Consider the following 17,637-nt stretch of genomic DNA (forward strand, 5'->3'; position numbering starts at 1 on the left):
CACGGGAGTCACCGTGGCGCTCCAGAGGCTTCCAGTCCCTGCTGCTACTGTGCTCCTCGCTCGTAGCTCATCATAAAGAGATGATTGCTCATTACGAACCTTCCCTGGGTCTGTAAGGTTTGCATCACCCAACGCATGAATTTGTTCATAAATTTCAGCCTCCAGGGAGAACCGAGCTCCCTTTGAAGTGGAGGCAGAAGAGGGGTCTGGATGCTGGCCACCACTAGTTGAAAGGCTAGTTGGGGCAAAGGCCTGAATGTTTTCCTTCCGGCAGAGCTTCCCACTACAAATAGCAATGCAGCCCACTCTCCAGAAGAGGCCTGAGAATTTGACGTGAGGCTCTTGCAGGGAGGGCTCCAGGCCTGTTCTTTCGCTGTCCCTGCAGACGCTGGAGCTGTTTTGTTTTGGAGAAGGTGGGCAGGGATGACGCTAGGCGTCCTGTCCTCTCTCTGGCTTTTGAGAGCTGCAGAAAGGGGTGGGGATGGCCGGGGAGGAGTAGGCGAGCCGAGCGGAGCCCAGTTGTCCAGAGGCTCCGCCAGACGGGTGCGGGGCCCTGACCCACACCGGCCTTTGTTCGTTTCTGCGCCGCTGATCTGATGGCCTAATCCACCGCCTTCCCAGAAGAATGGGCTGGGCTGCCAAGGGCCCCGGCCCGGCCCTCGGCCTCCCCCCGGACTCAGCCCCGCGCTGTCGGGTCCAGCCCCAGGGCGCCTGGCGCGATGGGTCAGCAAGGCTCCGAGGACGCGGATCCCGCCGGCTGAACACCCCCCTCCTGTCCTCAAGGGAGGGCGCAGAGGGGGCGCCCACCGTGGCCCACTGTGGCGCGCTTTTGGGTGGGGGAGACGAGTCTTTCCCGGCTCGTTTGGAAACCCAGGAAGGCGCTTCGCGAAACGAAAGGCCGGGAGGGGGTGGGCGCCGGGAGAGGGACTGAGACCATCGCCTCTAGAGGGCGCGCGCGACCCGCGGAGTTCGAGCCTCTGGCTCTTGGGACGCGCGGGGGGACAGCCCCCACCTCTGGCTCCGAGCTGCCCCCGGGAACCGAATGGCGCGATCCCCACCCCGACTGCTCCCAGGTGCCCCTGGCTACCTCCAATTCCGAAGTCTTGGGAAGAAAGCCCCGGCCCCAACCCACGGCCTCTTCCCCGTGTCCAGGCCCCCGAGGCTGGACGCCGTGGAGCGCCGCCAAGCACGGAGCAGCTCCCATCCCAGACTCCAGCTGGATCCGAGGCCCCCTCTGGGCCTGGAGGACTTTTTGGTGAGAGGAGGAAATCAGAGCTTGAGCCCCCGAAACGCCCGGTGCCGGCCTTCTCGCCGTCGGGTCTCCCGCGCACAGCACAGGGCCTCGACCAGGATCCGTGCGCTGTGAGCACCAAAGGGACAGAAAAATGGATTCGATCCGACGCGCTCCGAAGAGCCACAAAGATTCCAGTTCAACCGGCGGCAGCCACAGGAGCCGGCCCGGCCCTAGGGACGCAGGCGAGCCGACCCAGGACGGAGGCGGCACCGCGGGCCAAGGCCTCCCCCGCTGGTCGCTTTCCCAGAGAACCTGCCCAGGGAACGGAGACCGCGGAAGGAGCTCTCGGTCAACGCAGAGGGTGCTGGTGCCCAGGTAGCCGGGAAGTGGGGGCTGAGTCGGAGCCCTCCACTCTTCCCGAACATGAGCCCACTCCGCTGTCCAGACACCCAGGAGAGGTCGCTTGAGGGAGTCCCGGCCGAGCAGCTGGGCCACAGCTCAGGGGCTGGTCGCCCTCCGCGCCCCTCGCCGGCCTCCCCACTCCATCCCCGCCCCGGACTCCGCCCGCAGAGGGCGCGGGCCCCTCAAGCCCGTAGGGCGCTCAAGGCCCCGAGACCCGCTGCCCAGAGCCTCCCACCCCCCCCACCCCCACCTCCCCGCCGGCGCAGGTCGCTCCCCACCTCCCGGATCCTCCCACTGGGCTCTCAGAATTGGGGAAGGAGGCGCCGAGAGCACCGTCAAGGGCGGGATCCCCAATCGGTTGGCCGAGGACAGAAGATGCGCGGGCGAACGCGTCCCCACGCCCCTCCCTTCGCGCTCTGCCAGGGCGCCTAGGTCGGGGCTTCCCTGCGCGACAAGGCCCGCGGCGGCTTCGGGGGAGGTATTGGGACTTTGCGGTGGCCGCCTTGGGGTCCGGGAGGCGGCTCTCCTCTGCCGCCCCACGCCCGCGCCCAGCAAAGTCTTCTTGGGCCGGGAAGGGCCGAGAACCCCCCCATCCCCACCCTGCGCTCTGCTCTCCCCCGACCGCGCCTCGCCCGGCGTTGGGGCTTTTACACCCCAAGAAGGCCGGGGACGGAGATGCTGGCGGGGGGCGGGGGGCGCGGGGCTGCGCCGCGGCAGCCCAGGTTCACTAATCACATCAGCCTGCTCTGCGCCGGCTCCAAGCAGTCAGTTGCCTAGCAATACCCGCGAATTCAATTCCTCAATCAATAGGCGCGAGGCGCTGCATTTCGGGGAGCGCTGGCGAGGCTGGGTGGGTCTGGGGGGCGGGTCCCGCGACAGCACCGGGAAGCAGGCCGAATGACCCGGGGCGCGCGGCTTTGGGGCGCCCGGGCCTCGGGGACCAGCGACGTCGGGCCTAGGGGTGGGGCGCGCGGGGGGAAGCCCCGCCAGAAGAAAGGGGACCCGAGAGGTCGCGCCCGTCCTCCTGGGGTCCCCGAGTTCCACCTGGGCCCCAGAGAAACGCGGCCGCTAGGTGAGGAAAGGCACGACCCCCACCCCCCACCCCAGGAGGCTAAGGAGGGTCACACCCCACTCCCTCCGGGGCCCGTCTCTCCCCCCTCCCCTAGTTGGGAAGTTCCCCCGGTTGGGGAAGGGCCTTTGCCGCGCGGGGATCCTCCCGGGCCCACGGGGCCCAGGGTGGGGGTGGGTGGGATGGGCAAGGAGAGAGGAAGAAAGGGTCCTCTCTCCCGGGGCTGCGCTTCCCTCTGCTCGAGTGGGGGGGAGAAAACAATAAAACCGAGACACGTCTCTATTTACAAAGTATATATTTAAACACGTAGAAAGCGGTATTGGGTACAGACATTCACGACCGCAGAAGATAGGTACCGAAGCTTCACTCTTGAGCTGAGGCGGGGGTCGATTCGAGATTTGTACACATCTTAGAATTAAATAAACCCAACACGCGCGCACATCCCGCGCGGTTGCAGACTCCCAGCCAAGCGGCCCTGGCCCCCGCCCTCCCACCCCCCAGGTCAGCGTCGCAAGAGCGAGCGGAGAAGACACACACGCACGGCCACGGACAGACGGCGGACAGAGGGGGCTCCGGGAGCAGAACCAGGCTGGCCAAGGAACGTCGGAGGGAAGGGGCAAAGTCAGCCCCGAGGGAGGGACACGGGAGCCAAGAGGGCGAGGGACAAAAGGAAGGCGGCAGCCAGGTAAAGACACGTGTCCCCGAGTTACCGTCCACTGGGTAACAGACATGCCCCTTCGAAGAAGCTTCGTCTGAAAATAGCGTCCACATTTAAATAGATACACTTGGTCAACGGCGCTTCTTTATACAAAGTCTAAAATATCAGTTTTACAAATGTGAGCAGATAAAAATCCCCATTCGAGGGGCTTCTCTTTATAGGCGCAATTTGATATTCAAAAACAAATAAAATCATGTAGTACACCGTTTTCCCCTTTTTTTTCCTTTTTTTTTTTTTTAAACCCCCTCTCTTTAAAGGCAAGAAAGTCTGGGGGAGAGAGGGAGGTGGGAAGATGGGAGTGCGGAGGACTAGGCTGGCGTGCCCACTCCGTACCCCCATCCAGAAGCTCCCCCCAGCTCCGGCCCCCTGCCTCTCTCGTCCCGAGTCTGTGCTTCCTCCCGTGCGCCGGGCCCCCCTGCTCTCCCTCGACAAGCAGGGGGGCAGTCAGATCTCCCTAGCCCTTTAAGTGCGGGGGAGGCCGGGGAGGCCGCAGGATCAGCCCTCCAAGGGACGGAGGTGTGTGTGGGGTGGGGGGGAGGACAGATTTGTGCTTTCGAGTCAAAAGAGGGGCGCGCGTCCTGCGTCCCTGGAGCGCACGGGGGCGCCCCGGGCCCCGCCGCCGCGCACGGCCTCCCCCGCCGCGGGCCGTCTCTTTTCAACTCCCGCTCCTCCCGCCCCCTTTGGCGGAGTCTGAATGTCGAGTTCAAATAGAGAACACTCCGCGAATCGAAAAGGCCTATAAATTATAGCTTTTGCTTTTAAGAAGTGGGGGGGAGGAAAAAGCAAAAGTTCTGATGCGCATTCTTGGATGAAAACCTCGCCTCGCCCCTCCTTTCCCCTCGCCCGCCGGAGCCGCCGGGAGGCGAGTCCTGCCCGGCTCCTAGAGCCCCGAGCCCAGACCCTGCGCCGCACTCCCGGCCGGGCCCGCCGCCGCCGCGCCTCCCTCCGTGGGTCCCGCAGGGTGGGCCTGTGTGGCCGTGCGTCCATCCGAGAGCCGGCGGCCCGCCCTCCCCGAGGGAGTGAGGCTAGTCCAACTCTTCCTGGGAGGTGGGGGCCACCGTCTCTGCTCCTGGCGAAGCTAGAGTGCGCGAAAAGGAAAAGTCCGCCCCCAAACACTTTTCCTGTAAAACAACTGTCTCGAACTCTGGGCACTGACATGCAATCCTCCCAATTTATCCTGGCATTTCGGGAATGTAAACAGATTCGCTGGGTTTCTTTTCTTTCTGTGGAGTAAGGAAAGGAATCGAGGGAACTGGGAGAGTTTATCCACATTACATACACACGATCTGATCTGCGTGTGTAACACACACATCTCCCTTAAAGTGCATTTCCTGGTGTGGTCCCCAGGGCGGGGGTGGGGGTAGGGGGGTAATCTGCTGCTCCCCAACCACCTGCAACTCCTTAACTTTTTACCTTCAACATCACACACAAGTTATTCAAGTTAATACTTTTTTCCCCCAACAGACCTCTTAATCTTAAAAAAAAAAAAAAAAAAAAAAAAAAGGCAAAACAGACTGACCCCACCCCCTTTTTTTCTGATTGGGGAGCTAATCTTTTGTTGGCCTGGTGGGCCAATGGGAAGAGAGAAAAAATCCGGGTCCTGCCTTGGTTCCAGGGGTCTGCCTTGGGGCTGTGGGAAAAGGGAGGAGGGGCGAGGTGGGTAGGGCAGTCCCTCCAGACACGATCAGAGAGTCCAGTACCTAGGTCCCCAAACTCCTTAGTGCTCTGGGTGGCTGAGGGGCGGCGACTCAGCCCGTCTGCCCCAACTAAACCACGCTGAGTCTCTCTCTCTCTCTCTCTCTCTCTGCTTGTTTAAATAAAACAACTTCAAGAGTTGAAATATATATATTTAGATATTTTTCTTAAATAACATATTTACATCTAATAGAAAATATAACTCTAGAGATAATCTTTCCAACCAAAACTGAGGGGAGGGAGGAGAAATGGAAAGGACTTGGGGTATGTGAAGTTAGGGACAGAGCCAGCCCGGAAGGCTGCCTCCCACCCAGAAATAAAAAGCATTAGGCCAAGTTTGCACTCCCACTCTCTCTCCTGCTCTCTTGTCCTGCGATCACCCACCCAGCAATTCATCTTTTCTCTTTAAAAAAGCCTTGGTCCGTGTTACTTTCCTTAATGGTGACGGTCAAAAAGTTTGAGGTCACGTCGGTGACCACCACCTTCTCCAAGTTGGTCAGAGAGGGACTCCAGGATTCCTCCTCTGGGTCCCCCAGGATTCTGGCCACTGGGATCCTGGCGATGAGGGAGGGCCTTCCCCCCTGGGCCCCCATGTCCCGATACAAGCCCCCCACAGAGCCAGGAGTGCCCGAGCCATGCCGGACCCGAGGGCCACCAGGGTCCAGGGTGCCCTGGCCTCTGGCCTCCAGGAAGGTCGCCCTGTGCTTTATGACCCTGGCCGGAAAGGTGTCCACTGCCAGCTTGCCTGTGGCCTCGGCTGGGCTGGGGCTGGCCACACCGCACTGGGCCAGGTCCGAGTCCTGCCTCCGGGCCAGCTGGATCACGCTGTGGCCAGCTGGGAACTTTCCTGTCCCGGAAGGGGCCTCGTCCAGCTTCCTGCCCTTGAGGTAATCTCCGAGGCCATCACTGGGTTCTCCCAAGGGCCTCTGCGAGGGGTCCAGGAGCTCCTTCCGGGGCTTGGGGCCTCGCTTCTTGGAGCTGTCTCCCGGCGAGCTGGGCTTGTCATCCGTGCGGCTGGTACCCCGCTCACGCTCCCGCTCCCTCTCTCGCTCGCGCTCGCGTTCCCTCTCCCGCTCTCGGTCCCGGTCCCGAGGGGGCTCCACTCGGCAGGTGCTGCTGGTGCTGCTGCTGCTTCCCGGCGGGGACAGACCCATGTTCCGAAGGCCCTCACGTGCCCGGGATGTAGAGGCCAGGTCCTGGGGCGAGCGTCCAGGGTAGGGGATCCGGATGCCCCGGGCCGAGTCACTCCGGAACTCGTAAGTTTTGGCCTTTGCTTTGGCCTGGGCCTGCAAGAGAGAAGGCATGTCAAGAGCAGAGCAGGGCCCTGCCCACTCCCCCAGGACCCTTCTTCGGGGGGGGGGGGGCCTCCCTGCTTCACCCTCTGATGCCTCCGAATTTCTCTATGGGTGGGGGTGGGGCTTAGGGGCAGCAGTCTGGGGGAAGCAGAGAATTTGTCTGGAAGCAGCCATTTGCAGAAAGCACACTTCTTGCTTGTGTTTGATTATATGTCTATTTGGGATGGCTGTGGGCCGAATCCTAGTGTGCTGAACCCCTTCCCCCAAGACGCCTCTGGGCACTGCCACTGACCTGGTGACAGCCTGTCTGGGGACTCCTTCCTAGATTACAAATAGCCAAGAGCAGTGGACACCCCCAAAGCTCCATAAGCCCTCAGGTCCCCCTCCCCCCCCCCCCTGCCAAATGACACTATAACATTACTGCCCACCACTGGACACTGCCCTCCTACCTTGAGAAGGAAGGTTTTGGGTTTGGGTCCTCGCTTTTTGGGGCCATAGAGCTCCATCTCCCGTTCCCTAGAGAAAGGAAGGAGAGAGAAAGGGGTGTGTGAGTGAAGAACCTAGTGGGACTCCAGTCCAGGCTGGACCCGTGTTCCTAAGTGAGAGTCTGAGGCTTGAAAGGGCCTGTACCTTTCCTCAAAGGCTGCGAGCAGGCGAGCATCCAGGATGTTTTCTTCGGGTTCCCATGTGCTGTACCTAGAGGAAATCAGGAAGAAATGGGCGTCAGTCCCGGGAACAGGGAAAGAGCGGCGGCTGTGTGTGTGTACGTCTGTAACTTTTCTTGTTGCATTGTATTGTATTTCAATGTAAAGGGAAAAAGAGGAAGAAAGAAACCTCCCGAACAACAGTCTGGGGTTGAGAATTGCATATAACCTACTTACTTCTGCGACCAGCCCTTCCATTTCACGAGGTATTCCATGCGTCCCTGCGGATGCAAAGGGGGAAAATGCGTGTGTGCAAGGGGAGAAATGCATGACGAGGACACAAGAAATGCATGCAAAAAATGCATGCACCAAATGAATGCGCGAAATCCCATCGCGAAAGGCACGCGCTCGCTGCATCACCCCCTGCACGAAACGCTGCACAAAGTGCATGCACCGGCATTCATCCCCCCACCCCGCCCCCCACCCATGCAATCTGTGCATCGGTGCAAGTCTAAGGAAAGCGCTTGGGCTCAGAGCCGCCGCCGCCGCCGCCACGGCCGCGGCCGCTGCTGGGACCTGGGGGAAGGGAAGCTGGGCTGCAGCAGGAGGAGGGAACCCAGGCCGGGAGGGGAGGGCTCGGCCAGCCTCGGTCCAAGGCCCGGGGGTACCTACTTTCCGTATGCGCCGCTTCAGGAGGGCTTCGGCCGCGAACACCCGCTCCCCCACCGCTGAAAGCTCCATGTTGACTCGCCGCTTCCCCCCTTGGCCGCTTCCAGGAGCAGAAAAGCAGCAGCCAGCGCACGACAGACCATAATACTCTCCCGCTGACGTCAGTTCTCCTCCCCCTCCCGCGCGCCCGCTCCCTCCCCGCCCCCCCTCCCGCGCGCCCGCTCCCCCTCCCCTCCCGCCCCGCGCTTCCTCCGGCCCCACGTGTTGCTAACGACGTTGCTAAAGCGGAGCGGCTGGGGCCTGCGCCCCTGCGCGCCGATTGGGCGAGCTCCGGGCCACGCCCCTCTCCCTTTCTCCCCCGCGTTGCTACGTGACCCGCGTTCCAATCGCCAGGGGGCGGAGTCCGAGGCTACTCCAGAGACAGAACGCGAGGGGGTGGGGGCCGCCGCCGGAAGTGACGTCGCCGGGAGGGCGGGCCCGGCCGCTGTCAGTCTGCGGGGCTGGCGAGGGGGCCGTCCACCCTCTGTCCTGGCCGGGGCCCCCTCCCCCGCCACCAAGATGTCCCTCCGGTGCTCCGCGTCCCCCAAGGCTCTCGCTGGGACCCCCGCGGCGGTGTCAGCCAGGCCCCGCCCCCTCCGCAGACCCCGGCCGCCCCACCCCCACCGCGCGGACTCGCGCCCTCCCCTCCCCCCACAGCCGCCGCCCGCGCCGCACAATGCACAATGCACAGGTGCTGGGGCTCCGCGGGCAGCGCCGGCACCCCGAGAGCCGGCCACGCGCCCCGACCCCGCTCCCTCCCGGCCCCCTCACCCCTTCCGCACACCCGACCCTCGGTCTCCATGACGACGGCCTCCCCCGCCGCCGCCAGCCCCATCCCGCTAACAAATCAATGTGCCTGTGTCTCGGTCTCCTGTCGCGCAGCCCTGCCCTCGGCCACCCTCCGGGCCCTGCGAGTCGAGCTGGGCTCCAGCGCTCACTCCCAGCTCGGAAGCCGAACGCAAGACCTAGTGGACACCCGCTGTCTCCCCGCCCCCACCCAGCCTTCCCGCGTCCCAGGACCCCGCGGGGGACGTCGCGCGCCTTCTTCCAGCCCCCTGACTCGTCCCCGACGCCCGCAGCCACCTGCCCCTGCCTCCAGCCCGTGCTGCTCGTCCCCGCCAGGCCCCGGCCCTGCGCGTCGCCAGCCCCAACCCAGCCGCTCCTTGCCCCCGGCCGGCCTGGGTGTGTTGGGGGACTGGGGGGAGGGCGTGGACGACCACCAAGGCAGAGCCTGGAGCTTGGCTGGGATTGGGACGAGTAGCTGCGGGCGCGTCCCGCTCCCCGCGGACCCCGGCGACCTGCGGGGCCTGCGCCGTGCACTTCCTGTCCACGGCTCTTCCCGACGTGCGCAGCAAGACACTCGGCCAGGGAACCCCGAGCGGGAAGTGGCGGGGGCGTGGCGGGGTCTAGTGCCTCCAGGGGGACCGGGGCTCCAGAGCGAAGATAGCAGGTCCGGGAAAGGGGGCGAGGGTCGGACCACGGACGCCTCGCGCGCGCACACGCGCGCGCGCGCGCACACACACACACACACACACACACACACATGCTCTCGCTCAGCTCGCGGCGACCCGTGGCTGGGGCGGCGGCGGTGACCGCAGCCCGAGTCCGGGCCCAGCTCTCCCCGACCCTTTTCTCTTACCGCCCAAGCTGCAAGTCACAACACCCACTCCTTGGAACCCATGATTTAGTTAAACCATCGGCGATGAACTTGACTGGAAGCGATTTCCCTTGGCGAGGGATGGAGTGGGAGAAAGGGGGGGAAAGAGAGAGAACGAGAAAAAGAGAGCGAGCGAGAAGGCGAGCCAAGGAGTCTGACTCGAAAGGGCAGGGAGCCCAGAGCGGAAAACTGGCCTCCTGTCCCAAGTTAGGTGTGCGGCGGGCGGCGGGCGCGGCGCCGTGCGGGGCGCGCGGGACCGGCGCGGCTTCGGGCCCACCCTGCCTCCCACTCCGCGCCCCCGCCCCCTGGAAACGCGGGGTTCCAGGTTTTGGCCTCGCTCCAAACTCTGCAAGGTGGGCGCCGGGTGACCAGGCTCATCTCTCTGGCCGTTCTGTCTTAACGAACAGCGAGCTGACGACGGCCAGATCGCCCCGCAGACCCGCGCGGGCCGCCCGCGAGAGGCCGCCGACGGCCGCGTCCTTAATCATAAAAAGTCATTCCCGGTAACAAATAGTTTCGTTGGCCGGTGCCAGCGATACAGCTGTTTCTGTTTAAGCTTAAATACTTTCCAACAGTTTGGGCAGTAAAAATAAAGTCGGCCTCAGCCGCCTATAAGTGTCTGGTTTCCCCGCCCAGAGAAAGCCCACCCTCCGCCCTGGGCCCGGGTCGCTCTGCACGCCCCGCCTGTCCCCTCTTGGAATCCGCTGCCCGCCGCCGTGGGCGACGCTGCCGGTCTGCCCCGCAGCAGCCGCCCGAGGAGGCTCGAGGGCCACCTTGGAGGCCGGAGGGAGGGAGCCGGCCCCGAGCAGCCGGAGGACCGGACCCGCTTCGCCTCCCGCCCTCCCCCCACCCCTCGCCGGCCCGCCTGCGCCCGCAATGAGCGGCGGTTTCCCTTCAGATAGGGTTTCTGGAGCCCTGTCCCCGGGAGTTGTGTTTGCGTTGGGTGCCTTCACCGACCTGGAGTCTGCACGAGGCGTGCAGACGTTGATGGTTTCAGTTTCACTGAAAAAGTTACTCTCCACCTCCCTCCCAGTGTTTCTTTCTTTCTTTCTTTTTTCTTTTCCTTCCTCCCCCCCTTCCCTTCTTTCCTTCCTTCCTTGCCTGCCTTTCTCCCTCCTCTCTCTCTCTCTCCTTTCCTCCCTCTCTCTTTTCCTTCTTTGCCTAAATGCCTCCGAAGCTGGAAGTGGGGAAATGAAAAGCCTGGTGCGGCTATGCAGGGCCCCCTCCTCTGCGGGGAGGGGGGGGGGCTTGAGTATTTCCCCCAAGCTCCCCCCTGCGTCTTCCCGCCTTTCTCTATGCCTGGTGGCGAAAGCCCTTGTTCTGAACAAAATTATTGCTTGTGAGGTGTCTGAGTTTGCAAACATCGGGAATCATTCCTGCAGAGCCCACAGCAAGGAGAGAACTCGGTCCAAAAGGAAACAAGAGGAATAGAATAATCTGAGATCAGACCGAACCCCATTCTTTCCAGCAGCAATCCCCCCCCTCCAGGGCAGGGTGTCATCCCTGCTTGGTACCCACCAACAGATGTCCTGGATGGAGCAGGGTTACAGAGAGTGGGAAAACAAGTCACTGAGCGACCTCAGCTCCGGGAAAGTTTGGACACTGAGAGGTAGCAGTCTGAGAAATGGGCTTGTGGTGGGACAGGACTCAGAGCTGGGGCCTCCCTGGTGGGCACTGAGGATGCCCGGATGTGCCAGGAGAGGGCGCCAGCCGGGGAGCGGTGGGGGCATGATTCCGGCTGAGGGGGCAGGGTTCTTTCAAATTGGTCAGCCAGTGGCACTTGGAAACCAAGAGAACATGGAACCCCGCTCCCCACTCTCTTATTGAACGTCCCTTCCTGGATCATTCAACTTTCGACACCTCCCTTCTATCCTCCACACAACCTCTCTTCCCTTTCAAAGTTTGATCCTTGCTTTTCCCCCGCGCGCACCCCTGGCAGTAAACAAAACAAAGTTTCAAAGAACCCTCTGCTTTGAATCCCACTGCTCCGCTGCCCTAGGCTCCCGCTGTCAGGTTGGAGTGCGCGGCCTCTGCAGTAAATAAGGTAACTGCTTCCTATTACTTTAGCCCCATATGGCTGCAATTTGAGTGTCTTTGGAGACAGTGCTGGTGTTGGGGCGGGGGGCAGGGGGGAGTGAAAGTGGAAATCAAATGCTCTCAGATCGCATTTTTATGAAGGAAATTGTCGGCGATTCTCTCCGCAGTCTTCCCTCCACCCCTAGTTCCTGAGATGAGCGGCCCGGTTTCTTTGTTTACGGAAACACAGGCGCCCGCCCACCTCGGGCACCTGCTTCCCCAACCCCTGGGTCTCTGGCCCGACTCTGCACCGGTGTTGCTGACCTGGGCACACGGCTCCGATGTCCCTTCCCGACAAAGGACCTCCAACCTGCTCCCACACCTGAGAGCCAGCCCGAGCCCTCCGTCCCAGTCTCTGGAAGGTGCTCATACCCTGTGCCCCATGCCATGGCCTCATTTGAGCCTGGAGGCCAGCTGAGGGCCGGGGGAACTCTCAGGCCTCCCTGTGCCCGCTGCCATCAGACTCGGCACCCAGGGAGAGAGGCCCAAGGCTGTCGGGGTCGAGGGGAAGGAAGAGGAGGGGCAGGCCGGGCAAGGCGCTCGGCTCCTGGGTTGCCGGCCAGACCAGCAAGCCCGAGCGCGTCCTCTAGCTGGAGGGTGAGGCCGGGCCTCAGCTCGTTCCCTGGGAGCGTTTCAACTCTGAGGCTCGGCGGGCGTCGGACCTGCCTGGTCTTGGCCAAGACGCGGGCGGATTTGGAACCTAATGGTTCCTCAGGAGCGTCGGTGGGGCCGGCTGTGAAGTGAGCACGGGTGGCTCTGAGGCGTGGCCATGTGGGATGTGGCCTTTGTGCAGCAGCAGAGACCCATGGCTTACCTTCAGTGGCCCCAGAGCCTGACGGGCGTCCCCAGCCTCTGCCTCCCCCACACCCAAGCCCCAAGCCCGGGGGCCCACGCCTGCGGGGCACAGATTGTCTGTTTCTGGGGGGGGGGGTGCCAAGGGGCTGACCCAACACCCTGCAGAGAGGGCCCAACGACCCGGACGTGACACGCTGGCCAGTGACTGGAGGTGAGGCTGCTTGGGTTTGGGGCCTGGGCCCCAGCCCCCAGCTGTCCCTGGAGTGAGACACCCCACCTCTTTTGTCCTCCCTAGTAGACCTTCAGAGCATCCTGATTAGAGAACCACTAGAACATGCTGCAAAGGATAAGAGGGGGCTGGCCATGTTCCAATAATTTCCCACAAGCCTGCACCTACCCCAGAAGCCACGTGACCTTTGACTTTGGCCCCCTGAAAACACTGTGAGCTGTCGTCAAGCCCCCTCCCTTCCCCTCCATAGAAGGAATAGCGACCCCCCAAGAGGCAAGCAACATCTTCTGAACACTTCTTGTCTGGCACCTGCACGGTCCCACCTGAGATCCTGAGATCCGTAACAACCAGGTGAGATCCAGTCCACTGTTCCCATCTCATAACTGAGGAAACTTCAGGCACAGTGAGGCCAAGTAACCTGCCCAGGGACACACAGCAGATGTTATGCCTGACAAGTCCTAAGCCTAGGTTTTCTAACACTCTGCATCAGGCGCTTTGGACCCTCTGGACAGCTCAGCTCCTCCAGGGCTTAAGGAAAGAACTCAAGGTAAGAAAGGGCCCAGGGAGCGTCCTGAAATGGCCACAGACGAAGCCAGGGGTCTCATTACCAGAATCAGCCGACTGGTCCCACGATGCAGGGCTACTGCTCTGGGCCCTTAGCAAAAATGATGACACTGAAACAGCAGAGGCGGGAAGGAGTCACAGCAGGCCAGCCGACTGGGCTAGAGGCTACATGTGGGTGCTAGTCTGTTTTCCCTCCATCACAGAGCACAGTGTCTACAATTGTGGGCTCTAGGGCCAGGCTGCCTGGATTCAAACCCACTTACTAAGTGTGTGCCCTTGTGTGAGTTACTTAACCACTCTGTGCTTCAGTTACTATAAGAAAACAGAGTATTAACGTGCTCGCCCCACAGGGTGTGTAGGACGGTTGATTGTTAGGCACAGGTAAATGCTCAATAAACGTTAATTGTGACTGTCACACGTGTGACAGTCTACTACTGCTGCTCTGGGACCAGGTCAAGCTAACAGGACCCAGTGGGTGGGTCTGGTTTAGGTGACTTTCCCCCGGGGAACACAGGGTCAGCCTGAACTGTCACTACTTCCCGGGAAGGGGCACCCACGGTGCTGGGAGCTGGGTGCTCACCGACCCTTTCGGGGAAACCGTGTACTCCTCAGACAGTCTAGACTCGCCCCTTGGGGCATCTGCTCCGGGTCGCACCCGGCCAGGCGGTCCCCCCGCAAAAGGCACCGGCGGCCCCTCGCAGCGCGGAGGCCAGGCACGCTGCGGGAGCCTGGAGGCAGGAGCACGCGCACAGCGCCAGAGTCGGCACGCATGCGCTCACGCGCGCCGCAGGGTGGGCCCCCCCCAAATCCTCCCCGGGAAGACCGCCTGGTGTTGCCTGCGAAATCCGGCTCGGGGAGCCAGGAGGCACCATCGGCCCCTGGGGTGCACAGGGGTGAGGGGAGACGGCTCAGAGGTGGGCGGGAAAACCGAGCGGCTGCACCCCTGCGCCCGTCCCGAGGAGTGGAAGCGGTGCAGGGGCGAGTGGGTCCCGGCGCCGTGTTCCCGCCGCTCCTGGAGAAGGGGCTCAGAGCAGGTCTAGGGACGGCGGGGCAGGAGGGCGGCGGGGTGTGGGGGCAGAGCGACCTGAGACCAGTGGCTGGCCTAGGGGTCAAGGCTTTGGAGCCCCATCCAAGACGAGGGCATTATCAGAAGCCTCTTGGCCTGGGATGCCTGGGGCGCGGGGACTCTGCGGCCGCGTCGGCGCTGGCATCGACGGCTCGACCCATTGACTGCAGCCTGAATTGCAGCCTGTAATTCGGGCTGTCCCCGGTGGAAAATTTGACCCCCGGATTCTGCCGGGAGGGAGAGAGCAGTGGCCTCGCGGTTATGCGGCACGGTCTCTGTGCGCCCCCTCGGTTCTCGTGACCCTACACGTCCCGGAAGGCAGGGAGCACGTACCTCCCAAGGAATGGCACCAGGCTAGGCTGGCCAAGGGTTGCCGGCACCACAGCCAGGTCTCCGGGCTCCCTTGGACCCGAATTCCTCCAGGGTTGGCACTTTGGCGGCCAGCCTCGCTAGTCCGCTGGTCACCGCCTCCTCCCCTCCACCCTCCCCACCCCCACCCGAGGGCTCTCTTCCGCCCCAGGGACGTTGTAGGGACGCCTAGTTCTCCGTCTTTAGCTTCAGGTCCTTTCTCGCTTCCTACCCCGCCCCCAAGCGGAAGGAATTGAAGTGACTTTTTGCTGGGACTCCGGGGACCTCAACTAGTTCCAAACTGGCGGTCCCTCGGCCAGGGCTGTTCCTTATTCGGCTGTTGGTGCTGAGAAAAGCCCAAGCCCGGCCTCTCCTTTTAGAGGTCAGAGAAACAGGTCGGGGCGGGGGGCTACCGGGTCGTTGGAGGAGGCACGAGCTGGGGGGCCTCCGGAACCACCTGGGGCAGCCGAGGCGTCCGCGGGGCCCGTTCGCCCTCCGCGGGAGCGGGCGCGCGGGGACAAGCCCAAGGGGCAGGCGTCCGGGACTCGACGGAGAACGCGCGACGGTGCCCGCGAGGGTTCGGTCTTCTTCTCTCTGCCGGACCTCGGCGGGATTGCGCGCCCTCGGCCCGGCCCCGCGCCGGGGCTCCCGCCGTGCACGCCCGGCCTTGGCCCCCGGGAGGGGACGCCGTCGGGGGGCCCGACGAGGCCGGGCGGGCGTCGAGGCTGCGCCACCAGAGCGCGCCGGCTCCGCGCACGCCCAGAAGCCGCGTAGCCGGTTCCGGGGCTGCCGGAAAGCGCCCGGCCAGCGGCGGCCCCGTCCCCGCGCAAGCGCCTCGCCGCCCGGGCGGGACCCGGGTCTCTGCAGCCGCCTTCGGCCGCGGGGTGGCTCGGCCCCGGGGGGGGGGGGGGGAAGCGCGGACGGCCGCTCGGGCCGGGACACCCTAGTCGGAGAGCCGGGACGCCTTTTCTCTCCGCAGATGAAAGCCTCAGCCCCGCTTCCCCGCCCTTCTCTAGAAAATCCAATTCAGGGAACGTGGTACCGTATTTACCCGCACAACTTCCTCCCTTGACATTTTGCACTCTTGAAGTTGGGGCACAAGCGATTATGCAAACATCTGGGGCTGTCCTGCGCCGCTACACGGAACCGTCCTTATTCATCTTGAAAGCCGCACTCCCTCATTTGCATGATAATGGCTTATCTAGAATAACACAGCAATCACAGGCAAAATTAATTTTCTTTTTCTTCAGCTAGTCCTTGAGATCCAGCAAACAGAGGCTTAAGGCAAGAAAAACTGATTTTGCAGAGAGGGTGGGATTCTTGACCAGGACCGGGGAGAGATGAGGTTTAAAGTAGTGGAAATTAAAAGCTGAGTTTCTATTATTTGATTTGGATTAAGGAGGTGCCTGGCCGACCAGCACTCTGGGCCTCTCGGCTGGTTACGCCAGGACTCCGTTCCCCACCCTTTGGACAGATCAGAGGAAGCCCTTCCTTGCTCTGAGATTGCCGCCCTGCTGACTGGGGCAGAAGTCTTTGAATTCAAAGCAGAAAAGAAAAGAGAAGAAGACAAAAAAAAAAAAAAAAAAAGGTTGTGTGGGTGGTGGTGAGGGCATTATGTGGAGGAAACATCTTTTATACATTAAAAAATCTTTTTGATCTTTTTTTAATATGAAAAGGAGTGGGAGAGAGAAAATCCACAAATAAATATGGTAAATGAATTTGCACCAGAATTGTAATCGCGGGGCCACTTTCGGGGCCATTCTGGGCTCCAGAGGAGCCGGTGCCCTCAGAGGCCACTGCCCCCCCACCTTCCCCAGTAGATAGTGCAGAGAAGGAACACAGCGCGGCGGGGACCCGCCCATGACCCCCACATCCTGCTGCGAACCAGAACCCCCGTCTCTTCCCAAAAGATGCAAGTTTTGTGTTTATCAAGGAGGTGGTGGCGGCTCAGGCTTGCCACCAAGAAGCCACCATCGCGGTCACCTCTTTTTAAATAATTATTAAGTTCCTTTTAACATCAGGGTTACAGGACGAAGGTGGATTATGAATTGCGTCGAGGTGGGGCCGCCTGCAGAACTGGGCTGGCAGGAGGGGGAATGGGGAGGGAGAATTAGTCCCCCCCCTTCTGTGGAAGGACCGGCTGTTTTGGGCGGAAGAGAGGAGGGTACCAAGGGAAGGGACCGTGGGCTGCGGGAGGGGCTGTCTTTGGAGGCTGGGGGCTGCGGGGTTGGACAGGGGGTCCCCTTCCGCATTCATTCATGCTGCCTCTTGGAGCCGTTTCTATCCCGACGTCTTTAAGCCTCCCGGGGGGGGGGGGGGCTGAGACCGACCTCAGAGGTATTAACTTCTTCCCATTGGTGTGTGAGTTATTGCAACTTCTACCCTGGGCGGGGTGGGGGCACCCCTAGAATACCCGAGCAAAGATTCTGGCCGCCGCCCCCCAGACTTTTCCTAGCTGGGAAACGGAGGCATCCTGGGATCACAGGCCTCCCCATCACAGTGCAGGGTTTCAGCCTCAGTTTCTCCTTTTCTGAGACTAGAGGAGGACACGGAATGAATAGAGGAAGGGGCCAGCCGAGCGCCTTGCCGGGCGTCCTCAGTTTGATGCTTCGGAAACCTCTTAAGTCTGCAGAAGGTCTCCAGACCACCTCGTTCTCCCGCCGGCTCTGGGAGTAGCCTCCCACCCCCCAGCGCCGGCGGAGGGTCCCGGAACTCCACCCTCCATTCCCCCTGCGCCCCCCAAGCTAAGCGGAGAGGTTGGGCCTCTTGGGGCCCCGCGAGCGGCCTGTCCTCCTCAGGGGGGCGCCACCCCGCTTGCAAGGACCGGAGTATCGGCTTCGTTTGCCCCAGAGCCCGAGCCCACCGGGTCCCAGCCCGCTGGGGACAAAGACCGGCCCGCGCAGAAGGGGGCGCTGCGGGACTGGCTGGAAGGGCCCCGGCGGGCTGGGGGTTGCGGGGCGCCCGACTTGCCCCCCCCCCCACACACCCCAGTCGCCGTCGCAGGCCCCATTGAGGCGCGGCCCCGGGGCGGGGCGGCGGGGTGGGAAGCTTTCCTCCCGGAGTCGGAGTCGGGAATTTCTAAGAGCAAATCCCGGAGTCCGGCCAGGCGAAAAGTTCACAGCCCACGTTGCACCACT

General features: G+C 62.5%; 1 protein-coding gene across 1 annotated transcript; it reads right to left on the reverse strand.

Moving 5' to 3' along the window:
* Positions 1-2,983: 2,983 nt before the first annotated feature.
* On the reverse strand, positions 2,984-7,899 carry CBX8 (chromobox 8). Its single transcript, XM_086688220.1, has 5 exons — positions 7,730-7,899; positions 7,295-7,338; positions 7,044-7,109; positions 6,863-6,929; positions 2,984-6,404 (listed from the first exon to the last, which is right to left on the reverse strand). Exons 1-5 carry the CDS (start codon positions 7,796-7,798, stop codon positions 5,511-5,513), a joined length of 1,140 nt encoding a protein of 379 aa, XP_086544346.1. The 5' UTR covers positions 7,799-7,899; the 3' UTR covers positions 2,984-5,510.
* Positions 7,900-17,637: the final 9,738 nt, after the last annotated feature.

This window comes from Puma concolor, chromosome E1 (assembly GCF_028749965.1).
Source record: "Puma concolor isolate L17-30 chromosome E1, mPumCon1.1.hap2, whole genome shotgun sequence".
In the NCBI taxonomy this organism is placed as follows: domain Eukaryota; kingdom Metazoa; phylum Chordata; class Mammalia; order Carnivora; family Felidae; genus Puma; species Puma concolor.

Bases quoted from the DNA above. Each gene is read 5' to 3' on its own strand.
- CBX8 (XM_086688220.1), bottom strand. From the start codon at position 7,798: ATGGAGCTTTCAGCGGTGGGGGAGCGGGTGTTCGCGGCCGAAGCCCTC. The intron at 7,339-7,729 runs GTAGGTACCCCC...TTGCATCCGCAG, and splicing joins TGAAGCGGCGCATACGGAAA to GGACGCATGGAATACCTCGT. The intron at 7,110-7,294 runs GTAAGTAGGTTA...GATTTCCTCTAG, and splicing joins TGGAAGGGCTGGTCGCAGAA to GTACAGCACATGGGAACCCG.